Below are 25,019 nucleotides of genomic sequence, written 5' to 3'. Positions count from 1 at the left end.
ATAAACAGAGAAATTGACAAAGGAATAGAGAAACTGATTTTGCTGCATCTTACTTTATTGTCTTAAAATTCATTAAAAAAAAGTCACAACACTGAGAACAAGAATCAAAGGGACAATTCCCACATTTTATGATCCTGTTCTTCTGGTTAACACATTAAATAAAATAAATCTAAACCCGCTTGATCCCTAACATGAAATCTTATGAGATTAATGAACTAAGGGGACTTGATCAATGACGACTAAAAAAGCTATACCGGATTGACAGTATTTATATACGTATAAAGAGTACCTCTGCTTCCAGGAGATGGAAGAGCAGACACAATATGATCACATTTTGAGACAACAATCGAGCTGAGCACAGAACATGGTTTCACTCAGACAACAGCGGAAGTAGTGCGTCTAAGGTCCACATCGTTCTTGTGTTTCTCACTCGGCGGTGTTCCTTTGAAGCTTCCATATCTCATGGGCTTAGGTATGTAGAGAGAGCTCAGCATCTTCTCCAAAGCTACAACAGTGTATCTCACATACTTGCTTGAACTCGCTTCTTTCTCAACCAATGCCCCATAGTTTTGCATATAGCTTCTGTAAACCGGCACAATAGCCTGAACTATCTGCTGGCACACTCTATCCCTCAAATCTTTTTCCGGTAAAACCCATGTGGATTGCTTCTTATACATCTCATCAAATGCATCATTGAATGATTTCAGTCTCTTCTTGACAAGATCACGAGCCGTTGCATGTCCACCCGAGAATATGATCAGTCCTTCTCTGCTCAAATGGCTTGGGAGCTTACCCCAACTGTCTCTAAGGAAGACAGTAGCGTAATACTCTTTGTACTGATCATGTTCTTTCAGCCATGAATCTCCTAACTGATCTCCAATTCTCGTACCTTTTAAGTTCTTGTATAAATGCCAGTGATTGTTCATACCGAAGAAATGAGCAAGCGTTTGATCCGGATACGCTTTCATCCACGCGTCCAGGTTCTGCTCTATGGCTTTGATTATTCTCAAAATTTCAACCATAAGCTGATTATCTTGGAACCTTTCCGATCTCCAGCTCTTATGAATGAGCAGAACCTGAGTAAGCGTTGACTTGTACTTATCTCCTATAAGTTTATTGCAGTAATCAGTTACAAAACTGACTAATCTAGGAACACCACCGTCGCTAGGAGGTGGAAGTTGTTGCTGAATCTCTACCTGAACCAGAAGCTCCCAGAAGATTTCCGCTGCACCATCGATTAACTTTTTGATGAGATCCCTCGTGAAGTTTTGGATCTCAACACAAGCTGCTCCACCAAAGAGACGGTTGAAATCTGCTCTCAGCTTGTTCAAAGAAGTAAAGATATCTAGCAGCTTCAGAAGCTTGATTGGATCTTTCTTGCTATCAGTCACAGTTTTCCCAAACTGGAGAAACGCGAGCATACCCGCCTGAGCAGCAATCTTGGAAAAGCAATCCATCCAAACATTCAAACCCACTCTCTCAAAGACATCGTTGCAAAGCTTGAACTCTGCTTCAAACAGATGCTTAACCGCAAACTCTAAATGATTCCCCCACTGAGCTATATACCCTTCTATGCTCTGCACATCGTTGAACTCGGATACCGAGATATCTAGATAATCTAAGTCAAGTGCTTGAAGACTAGCTCTAACATTCAAGCTCCTCACTTCTACGTATATCGAAACGCACTTGTCGAGTCTGTTATTAGCTCTGAGTCTCCCGAGAATGGCTTGCAGTTTATGGATTACAGTCACAGGCAACTGCGACGGTGCAATGCAAGCTTGTTCGCCGAGCGACGATGGAGACGCCATCGGAAGTGGAACACTGTTATCCTTCAATAGCCTGCGGAACTCGTTTTCCAGCTTGTCTAAAGCTGCATCCCTAAGCCCGCCATCAAGACGAGCTTTTTCTTTCTCTCCACCACCGTTTTCTTGAAACTCCCTAAGCCCTCTCAAAGACTTCTTTAGATTCGACAGATACTTCTCATCAGCAACATTGTGATCTTCCAAATACTCAACTATATCTTCCAACCACTGGATAGCTAACCCGCAATTCTCCCCTAGAAACTTCAATGCTTCCTCTAAACGCTTCAGAACGGCTAAATAACCAGAGAGATCGTTCTTGGGATCTGATAACAAAGACTTCTCAAGTCCATGGACAGCATCAAACACCTTAAGCACAGCGGCTGCAGGACCAACAGCTCGGTTAATGTGACCACCAACCGCCACAAGAGCTTCTCTATCAGCTCGTATCGGCCTCACCGCAGCTTCAAGCGACGGCAACCTCTGCTCAATCTCATCAAACCTAGGACCGGTTTTCCCCAAAGCAAAACCAATGGCTTTAGATTTCTCTAGGCTCGATTTCAAATGCTTTCTTGCAGCTATTAAGCTCTGAATCCCTCGATCCACCCCGCCAGATTCCGCCATTATTGAATTCAATAAGAATTAGAAACAAAACCCTAGAAAACCCAGAAAATCTCACTCCACGAGAGCAATTAGCTTCCAAACTATATTACTAATAATAAAAATGAAGACTTTCGAGATAAACGATTCAGAATCAGATGCCAAAACCGTTTTGCATCAACACTTTCCTCTCTTTGATTCGTCTCCTTTATTTATCACTCTTCCTTTTTTTTTTCTCAGCCAACTTTCAGTAAATCAAACCAGACCCAAGACCTACTTAGCAGCAAAAACTACCGAGAAGAAACAAACAAACAAATCCAGATACAGAAATTTCCACAGCTACCAAAACAACCACTAAATCTTTTAGCGAGAAATCGAAACCCGAAACTCTCCAGTAAAGAAGTCACTTTTATAGGGAGACAACACAAACGAAAGAAATCAGGTTAGTGATAAGGTCTTCTACTGTATTAGTTCGCCCGCGCAGAGTCGATCCGGCGGCGAATATAGAGTTTTCGCGGAAAAATCGAAACGGCGTGAGTTTCTCCAGCGAAAGAGAGATACTTTGAAAGAAAAGGAAATAAAAAAAAGGAAATCGGAAAGAGAAAAAGAGAAACTTTTATTGTTTTTCGACAGTTTTTTTTTTCTTCGAGATGCCCGACGAAAACTGCCAAAGTGCATGACAGTCGAGCACAAGTTTTCAAAGTATCACTTGCGACTTCGGTTTAAAACTTGCTATAAAGAAAAATGTATAAATCAATCAAATGATCATAACACAAACTTTTCTGTTTAATAATTAAAATTTTTGCTTAATTTGTGTTATACTTTGAGAACACTTTTAAAAAATGTGATCAGGTTACTCGAATCTTTTTCTCCTTTACTATAGTTTTTCTGAATTAGTTTTATACAGACTTGTGATCATCTACTATTAATGGTAGTTTACCAATTACCATATTCAGCTTTGTGGTAACGTAGGAGTTAAGCCTAAACTAAATCACTTGAACTTCAAACACATAAATGAGATTTTATCTCTAATTCTTTTCTCAGAAAAAAATCGCAAAAACATCTGAAGTTGTTACAAACTTCCAAAGTAAATTTTACATTTAACATCGATCTGTAGTCTTTTTTAACTCGTGATGATGATTTTTTTAAAAAAGAATTATAACCGGTTAAGTTCAAAAATAGAGTTACAATAAAATAGTTGAATTGTGTACTCCATGAAAAAGAAAGAAACAAAATATTCATATGATAGTGATAACCTTTTTTCACCCATTTATCTTTCATACAGTATTCATGTAATTGGTATACCTGGTACGACAAAATTATTTTGCATCTCATTTTGTTTAGTCTGAATCAATGTGATTTGCCCAGCCATAAATCCGCATATCCTTTCGTTTTCTTTGCATTTTTCAATATACTAGCTTTCAATATTTTTATTTATAAACCATATCTTTTCATTATTTCAGCACAAATAGAATAGTTTTATGGATAAACCAACTCATCAAAAATATTTTTACGAAAACACATCGAACAAGAGCCTTTCACATGGGAATCTGTCCGAAAGTTCAAAGTACGAAATATCATGACGTGAAGTATATCAGAAATCATGGCTAAAGCAAAACTATTTTCATTTGTAAATATCAAAGTAGAGTGAAAAAAAAATGAAGAAAAAGATTTGTCAGAGAGCAATATGTATAATAAAATGATCAAAATGAAGATAATCTCGTCAGTCAAGTTGGTTCACTCTAGATAATATGGAAAGACCAAAGAAGAATTTCCGTCAAGCAAAGATAAATAATCATATCACTATTCTTATACAAAGGATAACAAGTCAGAAGATATGTTTCTTCATTAAAAAACTAAAGAGAAGATATGTTTATATAATACGGCCAAGTCGTTGTTAAAGATAATTTAGATGCCTCGAGGGAAATAACCAGCGATATCATTAGTCATCACCGACCTCATCAACACAATTGTTCCATAACTTCTTGCTCATTTGGGATTCCTAACGCGACAAATTCAACGTGGAATTCTCTAGTCACATGACTCTCATCCATCACGTAATTCACTTCATCTTGCAATGTCTATCCATCTTCTAGATGCAATCTTTGATCAGCTTCACTCTTTGTGTCAGGTTGACTTCTTATTTTATTTTTTTCTTTTACTCCTCCTTAACGGCAAAGCCTATCGTTCCAAGCCCCGAGGCTTGGCCAATTGTGTTGTTAGTGTTTGACCTCTCTAGGGAAATAGATTGCCGTTACTTCTTTGATGATCCAAACGAATTACATGAGCCGACAGTACCAAAAAAATCATTTATATAATGATCGATGTGTACCAAACAGAAATTAAAGCGATTGCTACTTGTTGACAAGATTAAAATTATTTTTGAATAATACTTATGTTTCATAAGAAATGAATTAGAGAATTTGTAATATATACTCCAAGAGAGGCTTCTGACTCTCAGGCCGAATTCAAGGGCGAGTTTCAACTCATTCTCATAACTGATAAAAGATGTAGCTCATGGTCAACTTAAAGTATGTTTCTCTTTTTTTTTTAGTCTATCAAAATTCTAATTTGACGGTGTTCTCCTGCATCGCGGACTGGTTATGACAGAGGGAGTATAATTTTGAAGTATATCAGAAATCATAACCTTATAAGGTGTTCACAATCTTTGGTTTTGAAATATTTTGCTGATAGAGACAGAGGAACATTTGTGGGGAGCAAAGGGCTTACAAGCTCTTTGAGAATCTCAAGTGAGGATTTTTGTACCACATGATTTGTTGTGGTCGTCTGTGCGTACATGTTCTTGTGTATCCAATTTTTGTTCGTGGGACAAGGTGTTAATGATCTTTGAATTTTCCTTCCTAACAAGAAACTGAAACTTTGTCACATTAAAGTACATGAGTTTTTCGTACCCTTTAACATAGCGAGAACCTGTCCATCTCTTATTTTGTATACAACGTGCCAACGTGTTTGTTTTATGAATTGATGTTGAAAGTGAACATTATATATATATATATATATATATTATAAAAATGGTGAAATATTATCAATGTTTCATTTTTAAAACAGAAGTCTTTGATATAAATTAGAATTGGACACAAGAAATATAGATAATAATTGTCAAACTATTATTGGAAGAATTTTTTTTGTTGTCAATTGAAACTTCGTCCAAGCTCAACAGCAGCATAAATTAACATAGTTGACCCGTAACTTGTCTTGAACTCACGTAAGTTTATAAATTGAATTCACATTTATTAAAAAAAAACTCAACTTCATCATTCAACACCCAAACCCAACTAACTCATTAAAAACTCATTTGACTTTCTAATCATTCACCCTTAGTCAACTTTATTTTTAGAATATATCCAACAACCACCAAGTCATCTTTATTAATAAAAATAAAAAATAAAACAGTGCATCGTGAAAAAAATGAAGAACATAAGTCAATATTGTTGGTATGCAATTAATTCCATAACCACTACCTTATACCCATATCTGCTGATTATCTACCAGCAATATCTATATATAATGCACCACAAATATAAATATATTATGATATATTTATATATTTCAGACTAATTTTTTCTAATCAAAACATTTTAGTACAAAAAATTTACAAATCAATCCCTCTAGTGCTCAAAAAAATAAAATAAACAATACAAGTCAAAGTTATGCGGAGGCAAACACCAAATCATTAACGCCTGAAGAAGAAATATTCTCCTGCATCGCGGACTGGTTATGACGGTGCTCTCCTTCGTAAGTCACGATAAGCATCGCAGGATCATCCAATGCTCGTTCCACGTGTTTCCTCGCTGGACACCCTCTAAACGTACTGCACTTGTAGTAACCACTGGATTCAAACAACTAAACACCGTTAGATCGCGAAATCAAACAAAACAAATGTCTTAATTAACGGTGGATAATACAAGGGTGTACGATAGTTACCGTGGGTGTGGTGAGCCCTTGATCGGTTTTTGTCCGTACTTCCTCCATGAAAACTCGTCCGGTGGAATATCGGCGATCTTTGCACTTATCGCCGGTACTCTCACGGTTCTCCTCATCCGATTTTTTCTGCTTTAATAAATAAAAAAGAAAATGTTAATTAATCGTTTTAATTAAACAAGGGAAAAAAGGTTTTATCGTGCAATGATTAATGAGCTGCGTGCATAACGGGTTTCGAAAGTCAACGGTCAAAATACGTTTTTTTTAACAAAAGATTCCCCTTTTATTTTTAAGGAGCAACCAGAACCAGATCAAAACCGGAAACGTATATTAAACCGGGGATATATATCTACCTAATTGAATTATTATGAGTATTAATGAATGATATAGCGACGGTAAATAGTCAACTAAACGTTGAAAATTCGAAAAAATTAATAACGGAAGTGTGTTGTGTACTGGAGTAGTTGTTAAAGCGACAGGAGGGTGACGTAACAATACCTTTTTTTGCAATGGCACTTGCCGTGGCCGGAGCCGGAGATCTTGCCGGAGAAATCCTCGGAGTGCTCGTGCTCGAGGCATCTCTTTCTGTAAGGATGACCAGCCAACGGTGGCTTTCCGGAGGAGTTAACCGGAGCTGACCCGAGGAAGATTGAGGATCCCTTGGAAACGCTACCGTCGCCGGTTATCGCCGACGACATGTACGAAGAGTTTAAAGAGACACTGAAGCTTTCCTTGGCGAATTCGAGCTCAGAGCTCTTGGATTTGGATCCGAAGATGCTGGGTTTAGTGAAATCGAGTGTTACGCTCGGCTGATTCGAGTGAACGAAGCTCGACGGAGTAACAACAACCGATGGTTGTGGAGGAGGAGGAACGATTTGAGAGAGATTCGCCGTCGTTCTCGTCGGAGTCTCCGGTGGGGCAGCGATATTAACGAGCTGACTCTGTTGTTTCAGAGGAGAAGAGTGAACCGGAGCGCGTCTGAAGCGGGCGCGACCGGTACGGTTAAGGAGAGAAATGACGGTTTTGAATTTGGAGACGGTGAAATCGGTGAGCTGAGAGCAGTCAACGTTGTTGTTGTTGTTGTTGTGTTGTTCGGGGCGGTTAGAGAGGATGCGAATCAGGTGATCCATACTCTGTAAACCTTGCGATGCAGCCTCCTGGATAGCCTTTTGATCATCCATCATCTTAGGGAAACGCATTAGATCGACGGCCATGATGAGATCTCTTGGTTCTTCTTATTTGTGCTGAGAAATCAGAGAGATTTTATGGTGGAAAGATGAGAAATGAGAGTTAGGAAAGATGGCGTGATATATGGGGAAAAGTTAGGGGTGACCGGGTCAGGTTGTGGGAGATTTTTTAGTCAAACCGGGAAGGTTTTGATCTAACGGCTGTGATTGCGTTGAGGATTTCCACGGAATAAAGCAATCAAAGAAGTTTGGTCTCCTCAAGTTCGAGGTAAACTGGGCTCCACCTGGCATCCGAATTTTATCGTTTCTTCAATTTCAAGATATTTTCAACGAATAGTTAAAAAAGTAGAGAGGCAGATAAATTAATACTCAAATTTTTTCATAATTACTCAAACTTTATCTTTCTAATTACAGGCATGGAAATAAGTTTCTATAAATCTATGCAAAATAGTAGTACAATATAATACAGATTTTTTTTTTTTGGTCAAAAATATAATACAGATTTAAAACACAAAATGAGAACAAAATAGTACAAATTATAAAACTGATGATTAAAATGTCAATGATTCATTCACACAATGGAGAAAGAGAGGCCAGCTGGATTTTGGTTGAGGCAAGAAGGGAGGAAATGTCAACGAGACAGGGATGATTAGTTATGAAATAATAATGGAGATATTTGACTTTCTTAAGTTTTAATTATATTTTATGTTTGTTCCAATTTGAATCTTCTTCTATATTCTTTCAAATTCTACAGACTCTATTTTTGTCAACTATATTTACAGTTAACTAACTCTCATAGGTTGCCTATATAATTCGATGACTCTTTTAAGGGGTTTCCATAACAATTAAAATTTGGTGCAAGACTTTTAGTTCTTAATAACAATATTTTTTCATAGCATTCTAGAAACCCTCTACACTTGACATTATAATAAGCGATGCCTTTTATTAACTTCTAAATCACCTAATTATTCTACAATTAAAAGTCATTCTAATTAAATACTACTAGGCTACTAGCAATCAAGGTTTGACTAAAGATTTTAAAATTCTACTTGAACAGCGATTAATGCATACAACAAAGAAGGGGAAAAAGCTGACTATTTTAAAATTTACAAGTTGTATTAGCAGACGAATAAAAACAAAATAAAATAGTGCTATATAATAAAAAGATTATCAATTTTTTAAACATAGAGCCATTGACCACCTCGGTAACCGGGTGGTCCCCTTTACTCGTATATGAACCGTCAGATTATCTAAAGAGTTGATCCAACGGTTGATCTGTGAAAATTAGTATTGACTATGTTTATGATTTTATGAACCTAAAAAATCTCCAGCCAGCTATTAGGTTCTTTCTCCTCACGTGTCGACTTTCTAATGTCTCATACATATATTGAAAATCGTTAGCTGTCCCGTTTCTTTAATAAAAAACGAAGAAAAAAGCCAAAGAAAAAAATTTGGAAAAGCATAAAACTAGGACGAGATTATTAGATAAACGAATAATATACAGTGTATACTAATTATTATTGCAAAAAACGAGTCCTAGAGTACATTAACTGGGAATTTACAAAATGGTATAAAAAAAAGAGTTTATCTAGGTAGTAGACGAAAATTTAAGTTAAATAGCTTATCCCCATAAATTACAGAGAAAACCAATATACATTTACTATTTTCTTAACTCCAGAGATGAGAGAACATCAGTGATTATACATTTCTATGTTTATTTTATTTTATTTTGATAAGATGAAGCTGTTTGTCAATGCGATTTATTTGAGCACTCCAGATTTGGGGGTATTAGGCTACCGGTTAAGAAAACTATATGATTAGCTATGTGAATAGAACGTGTTTGTGTGTTGCATATAACGTGTCATTGATGCAGAACAAACCACGGGTTGTTATTAAAAATACCTTTTTTTGGGGTCAACGATTAAATTATAACATGGGGTAGTTGACCCGACCGAGTTGTATTATTATTATTGTCGTGCACGTCTATCATTTATGTAGTTAAATTGCAATGCAAGAAAATCTTAGTTGTTGTGATCTTCTTCTTTTTTTTTTTCTGTACATAGGTGAGACTAAATAAATGATCACATCCAAGCTAGGATATTAACTCAGTTCTATCTTCATTCATACAAAATCAGAAGATAATTATTACTAATCTTATGCCCTTCTAAAATTTAATATTATGTTATATGGTAATCTAACTGTAGAAACATACTTTTTTAACAGTCGCTGTATTAACATACTTGGAAGTAATCATTCTTAGTAATGGAGAAATATATATATGAAAATAATGACTGAATGCGCAAAATAAATTAAGATAGAAATCATTCTTTGGGAAATCATTTCAATTTTATATTCTTTTTCTTTATAATATTTACCAAGATTTTCTAGGTGAAAGAAATGTGTTCGTTACATTGCATGTTGTTTCTATACAATATTAGTATATTACGTAATGTCGTCACTTATCAATTATCATACTGAATCACTGATCGATTCGAAGCTTCGTATTTTAAATGTGTCATTGTCTACGTACGCGTTCTTATTATTAGTGTAAAAAAAAAGTTATTGGATGGTCCATATATTATTCTCAAAATTAAAGTTAGTGGGAATCTTAAATTTTAAAACAAGATATACTCTATTTTTAAAAAAGTCACTGTATAACTCGTAAAATCGATAATCATGTACACTATAATTGTGATTAATTCGAATGGGATCCTTCTTATCGAACCCATTAATTCCACGATAAAGCCAAATGTTTTCACTTTATGAAAGAAGTCAACGGAAATATAATAGAGATGGATTTATTCTATATATAAACATTGACTGTCTATTCACATGTACACACGGATTTAACACGTATTTGAGAAACAAATGGCTCTTATATCTTAACATTTACGTTTTGACTACAACATATTCTCATTTTTTGTTTATGCCAATCATACATATAACATATTCTTAGTCAATAATATATTCCACTACTGTTTATATTGAACGTTACGTATGATTTTTTAATGATTCTTTAAACAATTTTTTTTTAATTCCGACTGTAAATAGCTAAAGATGTTATTTCGTAATTAGAGTCATCAGAGAGAAATATGAGATGATAAACAAACAATTACTTGATTTAAAAAAAAAGAAACAAAATCATTTATAGTACATCATTTTATTTCATGTTTCATAATTTTCTTTTCTTAATCGCGTGCATCACAGAACATCTTCAATTAGTTCATTCTCTGTCGTCGGTGGTGTTCGAATCCGGGTTCTTTTCAACTCTCCTTCTGAGATGGCTCTGTAATATGCCGGCTAAACTATCGACACCGAATAAGTATGTTTCATGTCATAAACTGCATGTAATTATACTTAATACATGCATGTATTATTTTCCCTACCATAATATGCATGTTGTCGGTTCTCACAAAATTAGTTTCCGTTATGATAAAACTAAAATAGATTTTCGAAGAGATGGAAGGGAATATATAAAAGAAAAGGTAAATTTAGAGTGGAATCCAATGTGGACTTCAACTAGATGTTTTATATTTCCCATTAATGTATTTTTTATTATATATTTTAACTTGTATATAGATTGTAACGTTGGATGTCGAGTTTTTTTTTGCTTTATATTGTTCTCTTTATCGTTTAAACAAGAAGCTGCACATGGTGGTCTTGGAAGATGAAATATATCATATATAATATAATCCGTATACAGTAAAATAAATTAATAGCCCATGACAGAGAATTTTTAAAGTTTATATTGTTTGACTTTATCTTAAACGTATAATCTTATATAAAAGTTGCTCAACTTTCTCCATAAACTTGACACATTAGTATTGGAGAGGTTGACATCTATCACTTAAATTTTAATATTAAATTTTAAAGCACTTAAAAAATATAAAAAATTTGTTTTATTAATTGACTCATAATTAACATTTATATTAATATTAAACAAACATTTATGTTATAACTGATTAAAAATATTAATAGATATGTATTTAATTTTTATATAACTGTATATTACTTAATAATATTCTAGATGTATTTTAAATTATTTTTTAAGATTATTTATAATAAAATACTAACAAGTAACAAATGAAATGATGATTATATTTATTTTAATTTTTTATTAATTAATTATTAATTAATATTTTGTGTAAATGTTAAACAAAAATTTATGTTATAACTAATTAAAAATATTGAATGATACTTATTAATTTTAATATAATTTTAAATTATTAAATAATATTCAACATGTATTTTAAATTAGTATTTTAAAATTTTTAGAATAAAATATTAACAAGTAAGTAAATAACAAGTGATGACTATATTAATTCTTATAAAATTATATTAAATTTTTTTAAAAAAAATTGATAAGAAAAATCCGCACGTAACGTGCAGGTGTTCACCTAGTTATAATAAGAGAGAAACATCTTAAATAAATATCCGTATCAAGTAGATAGTTTGATTAAGATTTGATTCTGGTTCGACAAATATATGAAACATGCTCCATGCATATGCTATCATATGATTCATATCTTCAATATAATAAACAAAGAAGCATATATTTCGTTATCATGGCCGGTTCGATTAGTTTAATTAAGGTGCCTTGTCTTGGTGCTGTGACATTTTAATTTGTTTATGACCACATTTTCAAATGGGCTGAAGCTAAGATAAAAGAGATTGATGATGCCAAGTCACGTCATGTGATGCATTATCCGGTTTTAGTTTGAAATCCCAAGAATACGCATTATAAGAACGGCTATGGCTTTCTCTGCTACTTAGAGAAGAGTTTTAGTACAAATCATGCTTAAACCAAATTTGTTAAATCTTAGACATGCCAATAGTAAAAGAACTAGTTGGGATTTTATTTACTACCATCAAGCATTCAAGCTCACACAATTTGAACTGGTTCCCTATACTTGATATGTATCAATTACTTTACCGTTTACAATCCGAGTTTTCGACCATGATGAATTTATTTTTTAAGTTTTATCATATCCACCACGATTGTTGTTTGAAGTTAAAACTGTATACAACAAACTTAATCGTCCACATAAGTTAAATAGTTGTCCACAATTCGAACCTAATCAGGCTTAGCCATGTAGTCCGATTGACATAGTGAGTTTAGCTGTTTAGGAAATGTTTAGCAAATTAACTTCAAAAACCGTGAAACTATAATTTACACTAACAGACTTTATTGATTTAAAAGGTTTTTAGTCACACAATTCATTTCAAGCATCCTTTAGAACCAAAAGCCCAATTTTGTTTTGAACTATGAAACATTTTATCCAAAATCAGACCGGACCAAGTGTCGGGTTTTTGCCTAAATTGACTTGTTTAAAGTTTTGGACGCCGTGGTACAAGTAAATCCATTGGGGGAAAAGTTTTTGTTTATTCTGGTCGGTCGGGTCGAGTCGGATTGATTATTACCCGACCCAAAATGATTATCCTTGTTTGCTTGCCTTGCCAATCGTTGGTTTCCAAAATCAACAGAACCAAAAATCCGTGGTAAGTCAATACTCAATCCTTTGGGGGATTATTCTGGTCGATCGGGTCGGGTCGAGTCGGTGTGATTATTACCCGACCCAAAATGATTATCCTTGTTTGCTTGCCTTGCCAATCGTTGGTTTCCAAAATCAAAAGAACCAAAAAAAAAAAAAAAAATCATGGCGAGACTCTTCGTCTCTATCCCTATGCAACCCAAACAAACGGCCTTCTCGGCGTTTTCTCAGCCGTTATTTCCGCCGCCGGCTAAAAATTTTCTCGATGGATGTGGCGATGGAGTAGGCGGAGCCGGGGGATTATGTCTTACACGGAGAATCAAAGACTGTTCCGTCGTGGCGCGAGCAGGGCCAAGTACGAGTAGCTACTTGCTTGCGTTCGCCATTCCCGCTACTCTTATCGCCGCCACCGTCTTCACTTCTATCAAAATCGCTGATAAGCTCGACGAAGATTTCCTTGAAGATGTAAGATCGTCGTTTCCACACAAAAAAATTTATAATACCTCTTATTAGTCTGTTCTAACTCAAGATTCGATTTTCGTCTGGTTTTTACCTTATTTGTGTGGTAGGTTCTTTTAGGTCTATGTTTTATCTCTGTTTCGGAATAAAGTGACGCTTGTTTCAGTGTGCTAGTTCTAGGATTTGAGAATGTGGTGTAGAAGGCAAAGCTTGTTGTAGCTTGTAAGTATTTCTGGAACAGAAAAAACGAAATTTAAACGGAGAAATTGGTGGAAACAATGATTTAAAAAACTATTCAGTAGTAGTAACTTTTGAATTTGGGTCTAAATTAGTTATACTTTTGTTAAAGTTCTTCAATTTATGTTAATAAAGCATGATACGATTGAGAAATGCTGCATATGCTTCTCTTAGAAAATAAGAGAGAGTCACATCCTCTTAGTCCATTGCATTCTAACAAAATGCAATCTCTGTGATAAATCACTTACAACAGAAAGTCTCTGCTTTTCTCGCCTACAGTGTTAATAATAATCACTAGTACACAAGGAGCTGTAAAAAAGCTGACTGATCCATATGGTCTGTAAAACTAAGAGCATATATGATTCTTCTTTCTGCAGATTGCGTTGAACCAAGCGATAAAAGCAGCAGAAGATGGAGAAAATGCTAAAGGTGAAACCTCACTGGATGATTTGATTAAAGAACCCGTGCTTCAACGAACTCGTAAACGGCCTAAACGTGAAGTTTAAATAAACACATAAATATGAAAACTTCTTCTTAAAGAGATTCTTCCAAGATCCGATGACTGTGTACTATGTTGTGTTTGTATAAGGATGTAAGCTTGTTGTAGCCTTCCTGGTCCCATTTATAGTTGTAGTTACTGAAAATTACAATACCATTTGATCATATTTATGAAAAAAAAAAAGCAATTGCCTTATGACAACTATTTCATAGAGCTGAAACAATGACATACTTCAAGTTTTTAGCAGATTCTGTTCCACTTCTTGTGTCCCGAGCTTTCTTCTGCGGCAAATTTGTAGTTATGGAAGAAGTAGAAGGGTATCTTTGTTATCAGCTTCGAATGGGTTATGAATTGGGCTTTGAGGCCCAATTTGAGTTTTCTTTTACCGGATTGGTTTTGAACTTTTGAAGTAGTGTGTAAGAATTTTTCTCTTTCCCTTCTCTTCTCTTCAAATCGACGTCTGTGTGAGGTTAAATCGCGTCGCGTTTTTATTCCACAGTTTTTATTTTTTTTTTCCTTTCATTTTCAAACGAACAGAACACACCAGCTAAAGGCAATTTGCGTTAGATCTAAGGAAAGAGCGACGCATAGGTTTTCAAGCAAATTGTCTACGTCCAAAGAGAATTAACGACGCGACGAACAAGTCGATTTCAGTCTCCCTCTGTCCGACCGATCGAGGGTATGGTTTAGCTCAGTTTCGGGAATTTTTAGCGTATTATCGAATTTATCTGTGAAACTTGATCTCTTATTGCTGTATTTGGATAGGTTTGGATTTAGCTTGTGTTTGTTTTTGATTGGTGTGTGAATTTCTATTGAATCTGGAGATTGGTTTCCGTTTAGTTGCCGCACGATCTGGGTCTAATTTTGTTACTTTTTATGCGCAAGCCTATTTATTTGGTTTTGATTTGTGTTGTTCCAAAAAGGAGGGATAATTAGCTGCTTTTGGTGCTCTGTGATTTCATTCATACAAGTTTGTAAAATTAGCTGCCTTTTTTTTTTGCTGTTGCATTCTGCGTCATCAGAAAGTACGAACCATGTTGATCCAGACTTGTTGTTGATCCACGAAGAGTCATTTTGGGAACATAAACTGAGTGAATCGAATGGACAAGAAAAAGAACCGTGCTGATCCACTCGCTGCTGGGCGCCAGAAGGTTAGTGTCACTTTCCTTAAGCCTACCTCTTCAGAATTTGGGTAAATTTTGCTTTATTATATTCAAATGTTAGTAGGAAGAGAGAGGCTTCTACTATGTTTCATTTCCTTCTTGAATACTAGCAGACGAGTAGGAAAGGTTTCCGTTATGCCAGCTTTTCGGTTAAGTTCATAGTTTAGAAGGAACAATTAATAGCCTGTTTTTTTTATAACATGCTATATTTGATTGCTTGTATTCCCTTTGTTAATTGTTATGTTTCTTAACTTCATTTCAGCTTCAACAATTTCGTCAAAAGAAGGCTGACAAAAGCACTGATCATAAAAAGGACCCCAAGGGCAGTACAAGCCAAGGAAAATCCTCCAAAAAATCTAGTAAATCTGAGAAGCATGAGCGTAAACCTGAAACAAGTGCTGTCTGTAACGAGGCAGAAGCTCCGTCAAATGTGGCTGCAGGAGGATCTACATCTCATCTGAATATTGGTGACGAGGTTGTTGATTCTCCTCAAACTTCTGCAAATGCATCAGCTCACGAGTATGTTTCAGTCCATGGTTCATCATCAGAAACTGATACACTTCAGCCAGGAAACACCTCAGCAACTTCTAATACTGGAGCTGAACTTAAGAAAGAAGTAGGGAATTCTGAAAAGGATGTAAGTATTTCGTTATCCACTGAAGAAGAGAATGTGAAGAGTATCGACAGTGGAGTAGCTGGCACAGTTGATTTGACATCTGAACCTGCAGACACTCAGATGGGAGTTACACATGACGATGCATCTATTAGTGTTGAAGGAAATTTTCCTGTTTCTGCAAACTTAGCGGAGGGGGAAGGAGTTGAAGCTGAAAGTGGGTCTGGGAATGTGGAAACGCCGCATCAGCCATCCTCTCTGCATGAGTTTATTCCTGATGTTTCCTTGATTCGTGCAAGGGGAGATCAGGTAACTGATGTAGGTTGTTCTCTCCTTCTCTTCATGCTTCTCTCTTCAGTAATTTTCTTTATTGCTTGCTCTTTTATAGGGGTAGAGAGATTAGGTCAATTGCGTGCGGCCTTTTGATGTATAATTCAATTTTCATTTGTTTCTGGGTAGGGGAAATGCGGGAAGACGATGGTTCACACAAGGAGGATAGGATTGTAACTGAAGAAACGCAAATAAGCTATCCAGCGATTGTGGATTCATCTGCGTCTACTTCTCATTATTCAGAGGGACCCTCAGTTACAGTTGATTCAGTTGAACCAGTAGGAGTAAATGGCGAAGTTAGAAGCCAACAGACTGGGGAAGCTTCAGAGAATACAGAAGAGAAACCAGAAACATCTATTGGTTTTCATAATAATAGAGATCACTTGTCGTCAGCTGAACCTGAGCAAAGCTCTGTTGCAGATGTGGCTAGTCAGCTGCAATTACCTGAGGGCGTCAGTATATCTGGATTTTTGAGCCATGACGAACCTCGTGAAATGGACACATTGAATCAATCTGGAGAAATTGCTGCTCCTCATGTTCATGAAGGCAGCTCAGTTGGCTTCTTACAGCTTATTGATATTGTACAGGGCCTTAGTCAAGATGAATATCAAGTTTTGTGCAACGCAAGAGAGGCTGCTTCCAGTACTGAGCCAGGAACAACTCCGTTGGAGCGATTAAGAGAAGAACTGACTGTTACGAGTACCATGGAAAATATACTCCATGTGCAACTCACAGAACAATCTCATCTACAAAACGACTTTGATCATCAACATAACCAATTGGTGGCTGAAATGTCGCAGCTTCGTGCGTCATATAATGCAGTAACAGAGAGGAATAATTCTCTTGTGGAGGAACTATCAGAGTGCCAGTCTAAACTTTATGCTGCCACAAGCTCAAATATGAAGCTTGAAAACCAGCTTCTTGCTACAGAGGCACAAGTGGAGGATTTCACTGCTAAGATGAATGGGTTGCAGCTTAGTCTAGAAAAGTCCCTATTGGATCTATCTGAGGCAAAAGAAAAGTTCATCAATCTTCAGGTGGAGAATGATACGTTGGTTGCAATTATTTCTGCTTGGAATGATGAGAAAAAGGAGCTTCTTGAAGAAAGAGAATCCAAGAACTATGAGATTAAGCATCTTTCATCTGAGTTAAGCAGTTGCAAGAACTCAGCGACCATACTAAAGGCAGAAGTTGAGAAATTGGAAAAAACTATTGGTCCATTGACAGATGAGAAGATAAATCTTGTCGAGGAAAAACATAATGTATTGGGCGAGGCAGCGAAGTTACAGGAAGAATTGGAAAATTTCAAGACTTTGGTCACCTTGCAAGAAGTGGAAAATTCAAACCTAAGGGAGACGCTTTCTTTACTGAAAGGCCAGCAGACTAAGCTTGAAGAGGATAACCTACATCGCACAGAAGAAAATGAGAAAGCACATCAAGAACTGAGTGCACACCTTATCTCGGAGACTTATCTATTGTCTGAGTATTCCAATCTAAAGGAAGGGTACACTTTGTTGAATAATAAACTTTTGAAGTTTCAAGAGGAAAAGGAACAGTTGGTTGAGGACAATGATAAACTTACGCATGAGCTTCTTACTCTTCAAGAGCACATATCTACTTTACAAGAAAAGCGGAGTCATCTAGCAGTTGAGTTAGGAGAAGCAACAGCGCGCCTTGATAAACTGGCTGAAGAAAATACATCTCTAAGTAGCAGCATCGAAGTAGAAAAAGCTAGATTGATAGACATTGGTGCCGAAGATCCTTCAGGATTGATCAATCAGGAAATGTCTGAAACATTTAGCAGAGGTAAACAGAATGTCCCATTTCTTGATCATACCTGCCAAAGTCCCGAGACACAGCATAAAAATTTGGAGGAGGTAGTGGACGATTCTTTTGGGTTTTCTGCCTTGAACAAGAATCTGGAGAAAGGGGAGATAATTGTTCAGAACCTTGAAGAGGCAATTAAGCAGATCCTCACCGATTCTTCATCGAGTAAGTCGAGCGATAAATCTTCTGCGCCAGCAGTATCAAAATTGATTCAGGCTTTTGAGTCAAAGCAGCAACAGGAAGAACATGAATCTGAAAAAGCACAGTTTACTGGTGATCAGTCAGAAGCATCTATTTCTGTGAATGTGCATATTAGAAATTTGAGAGGCTTGCTTGAACAATTGGTGTTGAATGTCAGGAAGGCTGATTTACAATTCAATCAATTAAGTGAAGACAGGACAGCGACAAATCAAAGACTCGAGGAGTTTAATGTTGAATTTGCATCTCATCAGGATCACATCAATCTTTTGGAGGCAGGTACCATTGAGAGTAAGATTTCGTTTGAAGCTCTAAAAAATTATTCTTATGAGTTGCAACACAAAAACCACGAACTTGAACTTCTCTGTGAATCGTTAAAGCTGAGAAATGATAGCATTGGTCTAGAAAACACGGAGCTCAACAAGAAGCTGAATGCTGGCATATCGAGAATTTATGAGCTTGAAATTCAGCTGGAAAGCTTACAGAATGATTTGAGTAGCATGTTGTCCTCAATGGAAGAACAGTTAGTGGCCTTGCAGAATGAATCTGAGAGGGCAATGATTCTAGAACATGAATTGAAATCATCAATGTCTGAATTTGGTGATGCAGTTGTGAGACTTGATGATTGTTTACTCAGATCTAGCACTGCTGGAGCTCACGGTGGCTTAGACTTGACCAGGCGTATGTCTGGTTCTGTTTACATGGCTGTAAAGGTGATTGACGACCTGGAGGAAAAACTGGAAGTTGCTTATGCGAAGCATGAGTCCTCCTCAAACAAATATGAGGAGTTGGAGCAGAGTTTCAACACTCTGCTTGAGAAGAATGAATTTATAATTGCTACAATGCATAAGGTCTATGCTGATTTGACGAAACTGATTACTGAATCATGCGGGTCTGTGGAGATGGCCAAACTAAAAGTTGAAAATCTATCTGTCTCTGATCCTTTCAACGATGGTAATTGTGAGAATCTGTTGGAGGCTGTGCGAAATATTCTTTCCGAGAAGCTCGATCTTCAGTCTGTGATTGATAAGCTACAGTCGGACTTGTTGAGTAAAACAAACGATATGGAGGAACTGACGCAGCGAAGCCTTGATCCCACTTCACTTCGAGAGTTAGTTGAGAAAGTTGAGGGTGTTCTGGAACTTGAAAGCGGTAGAATTACTTTTGAATCCCCTTGTTCATATGTAGAGTTTCTGGTTTCCCAACTTGTTCAGAAGTTTATAGAGGCTGAGGACTTGGCTAATCTCATCAGAAAACAGTTAGAGGCCAAGGAGAAAGAGCTGATGGAGATCCAGAAGAATTTACCGCACCATAAAACTGAAATGGGTGGTCTCAGGGAAAATTTAAGACAGGCAGAGGAGTCCCTTGTGGCTCTACGATCTGAGTTACAAGAAAAATCTAATGAACTTGAACAATCAGAGCAAAGGTTATTATCGACTAGAGAGAAGCTTAGCATAGCCGTTGCAAAAGGAAAAGGTTTGATTGTTCAGCGTGACAATGTCAAGCAGTCGTTGGCCGAAACCTCTGCTGAACTGCAGAGATGCTCAGAGGAATTGAATTTGAAGGACACAAGGCTTCAGGAAATCGAAGCAAAACTCAAAACCTATACAGAGGCAGGCGAACGTGTGGAGGCATTAGAATCTGAGCTTTCTTACATCCGAAACTCAGCTACTGCCCTTCGAGAATCGTTTCTTCTCAAAGACTCTCTGCTTCATAGGATTGAAGAAATTTTGGAAGATTTGGATCTCCCAGAGCATTTTCATGCTCGGGATATACTCGACAAGGTTGAGTGGTTAGCAAGATCAGCTAACGGCAACTCTTTGCGTCCCTCTGATTGGGATCAGAAGAGTTCTGATGGAGGTGCGGGATATGTTCCCTCGGAACCCTGGAGGGAGGATGGTCAAACTGGCACAAATTCTGAGGATGACTTAAGGATCAAGTTCGAGGAGCTCCAGGGGAAGTTTTATGGGTTGGCTGAACAGAATGAAATGCTGGAGCAGTCCTTGATGCACAGGAATAACTTGGTTCAGAGATGGGAAGCACTCCTAGGGAATATTGATCTGCCTCCACAGCTAAAGTCCATGGAAGTGGAAAACAAGATTGAGTGGCTTGCAAGGACAATATCAGAGGCTACACATGACAAGAATACTCTCCAACAGAAGATTGATAACCTTGAAGTCTATTGTCAGTCACTAAGTGCTGATTTGGAAGTCTCACAAAAGCAAGTATGCGATGTCGAGGCAAATCTTCAGTCAGTTGATAATGAGAGGGCGAATCTTTCTGAAAGACTGGAAACTCTGAATGGGGATCACGAGAATCTTTCTGCGAGGGCAATTGACCTTGAAGTTGAGAACGAGAAACTGCAGAACCAAGTTAAGGATCTGCATGGAAACTTGGATGAGAAACTTCGGAATGAGGAACACCTTCAGACTATTGAAAGAGACCTATTGAATTTGAGGTACATGATTAATGATGTCATACAGGAAGAGGGCTTGCAGGATTTGGGCTTGCAGGATTTGGCTTTAGCAAGTAATTCTGAGACCTTGGATGGACTTCTGAGAAAGCTGATAGACTATTATAAAAACTTGGTGAAATCTAATTTGCCACGCGAAAGAGATGACAACATCTGTGAAACTCGTCTATCAGATGCTGATGTTAGAAGCGGAGACTCATTGGGTACACATGAAGCAACTTCTCATGGGCGCCATTCTGAATTGACTGATTCTAATATAGTGGAAGCAACAAGTAGAGACATAGCAGTAGTAGAGACACCTGATGTAGCTTCCCTAACAAAAGATCTGGATGAGGCACTGCATGTGCAAAAGCTGACAAGGGAAGAAAGGGATTTGTATATGGAAAAACAGCAATCCTTGGTTGCTGAAAATGAGGCACTTGATAAGAAAATAATAGAATTGCAGGAGTTTCTTAGACAAGAAGAGGAGAAGTCAGCTTCTGTAAGAGAGAAGTTAAACGTAGCTGTCAGGAAAGGGAAAGCTTTGGTCCAACTAAGAGATAGCCTGAAGCAAACTATTGAGGAGATGAACGCTGAGCATGGTCGCCTGAAATCAGAGATTATCAACCGAGACGAAATGCTCTTGGAAAATGAAAAGAAATTTAGGGAGTTGGAATTTTACACTGTGAGGGTAGAAGCCCTAGAGTCTGAGTGCCAATCGTTGAAAACTCATTTGCAAGAAACAGAAAATATTTTGCAGGAAAGGAGTGGTACATTGAGCATGACACTGAACGAATTGAATAGCATCAATATTGGTGATGAAGGTGAGAGATATGACCCAGTTCTGAAGCTTCAACGAATCTCGCAACTGTTTCAGAATATGAGTACAGATGTGGCTTCTGCTGAGCAGGAATCAAGAAAATCTAGAAGAGCAGCTGAGTTGCTACTTGCTGAGTTGAACGAAGTTCAAGAGAGAAACGATAGTTTGCAAGAGGAGCTATCAAAATTTACATATGAAATTCAGCAACTTTCCAGAGAGAAGGATTCAGCGGAGGCTGCAAAAGTTGAAGCCATATCACATTATGAAAATTTATCAGTGGTCATCAATGAAGAAAAGAAGAAGCTATATGCTCAACTGCTGTCATTTGGAACTAGTGTGAAGACTCTGAGGAAAATACTCGCGGGGACCAACAGTTGCCTAGCTGATATTTTCACCATGGATATGGAGTTTCTGCATCATCTGAAGGCATATATGGAATCATGTGCGAAGCAAACTGGTACCAATTTGTCTGGATGGGCTCAACTTAGTACAGGGAATTTTGTAGACAAGGTAACTTAGGTCCTTTCAACAGCTTATCATAGTATATTTTCAAGGTTTTTTCTGCCACTGACTGTTTCGGAATTTCGTTTTTCCCCTTTCTTTTTAGGAAATCTTTTCACGCTTGACTGCTGCCTTGTCTAACGTCAACTTGCATGAGATTTCAAGTGGTGGAAACATAACCGAAATTTGTGGTTCTCTCTCACGAAACCTTGATCAGTTTGTAGCCGATGTTAGCCATCTCGAAGAGAATGTAAGTAAGCACTGGGCATCATGGAACGAACAGGTCAACATTGTATCCAACAGTATTGACACCTTTTTCAAGTCAGTTGGAACGGGAGCAGACTCAGAAATTGCTGCTTTGGGTGAAAGAATTGCATTGCTACATGGAGCATGTTCTAGCGTGTTGGCGGAAATTGAAGGCCGTAAGGCTGAACTGGTTGGAAATGACAATCACAACATTAGTCTTCATCAAGTAGAAGAGGATTTTTCATCCATGGATTCTGTCAGGTCCATGGTAAATAGGCTATCGTCAGCTGTTAAAGAGCTTGTTGTAGCAAATGCTGAGACTGTGGAGAGAAATGAAAAGGAGATGAAGGTAATCATTGCCAATTTGCAAAGGGAGTTACACGAAAAGGATATCCAAAACGATAGGATGTGCAATGAACTTGTGGGTCAAATTAAGGAAGCCCAGGCTGGTGCTAAGATCTTTGCAGAAGATCTTCAATCTGCAAGTGCCCGGATACGTGATATGCAAGACCAGATGGGTATTCTGTTGCGGGAACGGGATTCTTTGAAGGAGAGCGTGAAAGAGCTGCAAGAAGGGCAGACCTCACACTTAGAATTACAGGAGAAGGTCACATCGCTTAGTAATCTTCTAGCTGCAAAAGACCAAGGTCAAATTTTCCAATCTAAGCCTTTTTTTTTTCCACTGTCACACATATAGCTAATACATAATTGCTTGCTGCAGAAATTGAGGCATTGATGCAAGCGCTTGACGAGGAAGAGTCTCAGATGGAGGATCTGAAACACAGGGTTACAGAATTAGAACAGGAAGTGCAACAGAAGAACCTAGATCTGCAGAAAGCTGAAGCTTCTCGTGGAAAGATTTCGAAAAAGCTAACAATTACTGTAGATAAATTCGATGAGCTCCATCATCTCTCTGAAAATCTTCTTGCTGAAATCGAGAAACTTCAACAGCAAGTGCAAGATCGGGATACGGAGGTTTCTTTCTTAAGACAAGAAGTAACTAGGTGCACCAATGAGGCTCTTGTTGCTTCTCAAATGGACACGAAGAGAGATTCAGAAGAGATCCAAACTGTACTGTCTTGGTTCGACACAATAGCTTCACTACTTGGTCTAGAAGATTCACCTTCCACTGATGGTCACAGTCACGTAAACCGCTACATGGAGACACTTGAGAAAAGGATTGCGTATATACTATCTGAAATAGAAGAATTACGGTTGGTCGGACAAAGCAAGGATTCCTTGCTGGAAGCTGAGAGGAGTAGAGTGGCTGAGCTCAGACATAAAGAAGCAACTCTTGAGAAAATATTACATGAGAAAGAATCCCAACCAGGCATCTCAACAAGCTCGACTTCAGAGATCGTTGAAGTGGAACCTCTGGTAAGATCATTGCTTGTTGGATGATTTCACCATTTCCAGATCCTGCCTCGGAACGATAACATTCAGATTCGATTTCCTTTTTTTTTTTTTTCCGGTATCGCAGATAAACAAGTGGACGATGAGTGGAACATCGATGCCGTCTCAAGTCCGGAGTTTGCGTAAGGGAAATAACGATCAAGTTGCCATTAGTATAGATGCAGATCAAGCTGATCAAAGCCATAGCTTAGAAGAAGATGATGATAAAGGTAACTAAACTAGTCCCTTAATTGTACATTTAGTTAATCGGCTACACATTCTCTTTGTAACACTCCCGTTATGTGTTTTTTCTTCTGTTTTTGCGTTTTAGCTCATGGTTTCAGATCACTCTCTACGTCAAGAATCGTTCCAAGATTCACACGACCAGTGACTAACATGATCGATGGTTTATGGTTAGGCTTTTTACATCCATCGATCTCATTCGATTTGGAAATTGCTCATTTCGGTCTAATTAAAACGATCCTTTTTTTTTCTTTTTTCTTTTCAGGGTCTCTTGTGACAGGACGCTCATGAGACAACCTGCCTTACGGTTAGGCATAATGATTTACTGGGCGATATTACATGCTCTTTTGGCTACTTTCGTGGTCTAACCAAAACTTCTCATTTCGTAAGTGACTTTTTCTTAAATCAATAGCGAACAGTAGCTTCAGTTTTCTAGGCTTTCATACGTGTTTTCATTTTATCTTTCGCAGTTGGTTTCTCGTTATGGCACGGACTCAAAGTGGTGTGTTGTTTCACTATATGTTTTTTTTTTTGTCTTTTTATTCATTGTTCAGCTTTTATTAACCAAGCAAACTGTGGTTTCACCCATTTTTATTGATCTGAATCACAAACTGCTTGGCTTTACAACTGAATAAGAAAAAGGAAGTTTAGTGTAGACTATGTAGTAGCTGTTGAAAAAGATTAGCCAGAGACTATAAATTACTGTTATGTTCTATTTCTTTTTCATTCTTACAACGCAAAATTAAACGATATAAGATAAGAATATTACCAAGTAGAGGAAGGTACTGTGTCCATCATTTGATATTTGTTTGTGTTTGCTTTCCAGTTAATTTAAGTTTTTTTCACCTTTTTTGGTTGCATTTTCAAACCTCACAATCTCTTTTTTTTTTTTAAAAAGAACAATTAGAATTTGAAACTTGATTTTAATTCCTAGTTCGACTATCGTACAACTGTTAAAAAATATATAAATTTTATACTGCCTGAAAACGCCACTGCTGAACCCAACTAATACTTTGGCC

At 37.2% G+C, this 25,019-nt stretch overlaps 4 protein-coding genes across 7 annotated transcripts; 2 read left to right on the top strand and 2 right to left on the bottom strand.

The window, feature by feature from the left end:
- Positions 1–44: 44 nt before the first annotated feature.
- Positions 45–2,956, bottom strand: LOC18030231 (exocyst complex component EXO70A1). Its single transcript, XM_006412520.2, has one exon. It carries the CDS (start codon positions 2,421–2,423, stop codon positions 375–377), a length of 2,049 nt encoding a protein of 682 aa, XP_006412583.1. The 5' UTR covers positions 2,424–2,956; the 3' UTR covers positions 45–374.
- Positions 2,957–5,945: 2,989 nt separating this feature from the next.
- On the bottom strand, positions 5,946–7,615 carry LOC18030230 (probable WRKY transcription factor 11). Of its 2 annotated transcripts, none has more exons than XM_006412519.2 (3): positions 6,840–7,615; positions 6,345–6,473; positions 5,946–6,249 (listed from the first exon to the last, which is right to left on the bottom strand). In XM_006412519.2, the coding sequence occupies exons 1-3, from the start codon at positions 7,553–7,555 to the stop codon at positions 6,069–6,071; spliced, it is 1,026 nt and encodes a 341-aa protein (XP_006412582.1). In that variant the 5' UTR covers positions 7,556–7,615; the 3' UTR covers positions 5,946–6,068. The 2 variants fall into 2 exon arrangements, with proteins under 2 accessions (XP_006412582.1, XP_024005626.1); XM_024149858.1 differs by having other exon boundaries at positions 6,345–6,470.
- A 5,492-nt stretch (positions 7,616–13,107) lies between these two features.
- Positions 13,108–14,410, top strand: LOC18030229. The gene is made up of 2 exons (XM_006412518.2): positions 13,108–13,485; positions 14,094–14,410. Exons 1-2 carry the CDS (start codon positions 13,186–13,188, stop codon positions 14,220–14,222), a joined length of 429 nt encoding a protein of 142 aa, XP_006412581.1. The 5' UTR covers positions 13,108–13,185; the 3' UTR covers positions 14,223–14,410.
- A 345-nt stretch (positions 14,411–14,755) lies between these two features.
- On the top strand, positions 14,756–24,724 carry LOC18030228 (early endosome antigen 1). Of its 3 annotated transcripts, XM_006412517.2 has the most exons (10): positions 14,756–14,894; positions 15,238–15,366; positions 15,641–16,313; positions 16,451–22,128; positions 22,226–23,012; positions 23,087–23,742; positions 23,846–23,987; positions 24,089–24,170; positions 24,266–24,385; positions 24,471–24,724. In XM_006412517.2, exons 2-9 carry the CDS (start codon positions 15,316–15,318, stop codon positions 24,366–24,368), a joined length of 8,172 nt encoding a protein of 2,723 aa, XP_006412580.1. In that variant the 5' UTR covers positions 14,756–14,894; positions 15,238–15,315; the 3' UTR covers positions 24,369–24,385; positions 24,471–24,724. The 3 variants fall into 3 exon arrangements, with proteins under 3 accessions (XP_006412580.1, XP_024004598.1, XP_024004599.1); XM_024148830.1 differs by lacking the exons at positions 14,756–14,894; positions 15,238–15,366 and having other exon boundaries at positions 15,880–16,309; XM_024148831.1 differs by lacking the exons at positions 14,756–14,894; positions 15,238–15,366 and having other exon boundaries at positions 16,169–16,300.
- Positions 24,725–25,019: the final 295 nt, after the last annotated feature.

This window comes from Eutrema salsugineum, unplaced genomic scaffold, assembly GCF_000478725.1.
Source record: "Eutrema salsugineum unplaced genomic scaffold, Eutsalg1_0 scaffold_1, whole genome shotgun sequence".
Lineage (NCBI taxonomy): Eukaryota > Viridiplantae > Streptophyta > Magnoliopsida > Brassicales > Brassicaceae > Eutrema > Eutrema salsugineum.
The sequence above is the reverse complement of the archived record's forward strand: the minus strand, read 5'-3'. Positions and strand labels throughout refer to the sequence as shown.

Bases quoted from the DNA above. Each gene is read 5' to 3' on its own strand.
- LOC18030231 (XM_006412520.2), bottom strand. From the start codon at position 2,423: ATGGCGGAATCTGGCGGGGTGGATCGAGGGATTCAGAGCTTAATAGCT.
- LOC18030230 (XM_006412519.2), bottom strand. From the start codon at position 7,555: ATGGCCGTCGATCTAATGCGTTTCCCTAAGATGATGGATGATCAAAAG. The intron at 6,474-6,839 runs GTATTGTTACGT...TATTTATTAAAG, and splicing joins AAGTGCCATTGCAAAAAAAG to CAGAAAAAATCGGATGAGGA. The intron at 6,250-6,344 runs GTAACTATCGTA...GTTTGAATCCAG, and splicing joins AAGGGCTCACCACACCCACG to TGGTTACTACAAGTGCAGTA.
- LOC18030229 (XM_006412518.2), top strand. From the start codon at position 13,186: ATGGCGAGACTCTTCGTCTCTATCCCTATGCAACCCAAACAAACGGCC. The intron at 13,486-14,093 runs GTAAGATCGTCG...TTCTTTCTGCAG, and splicing joins ACGAAGATTTCCTTGAAGAT to ATTGCGTTGAACCAAGCGAT.
- LOC18030228 (XM_006412517.2), top strand. From the start codon at position 15,316: ATGGACAAGAAAAAGAACCGTGCTGATCCACTCGCTGCTGGGCGCCAG. The intron at 15,367-15,640 runs GTTAGTGTCACT...ACTTCATTTCAG, and splicing joins TCGCTGCTGGGCGCCAGAAG to CTTCAACAATTTCGTCAAAA. The intron at 23,743-23,845 runs GTAAGATCATTG...CCGGTATCGCAG, and splicing joins TCGTTGAAGTGGAACCTCTG to ATAAACAAGTGGACGATGAG.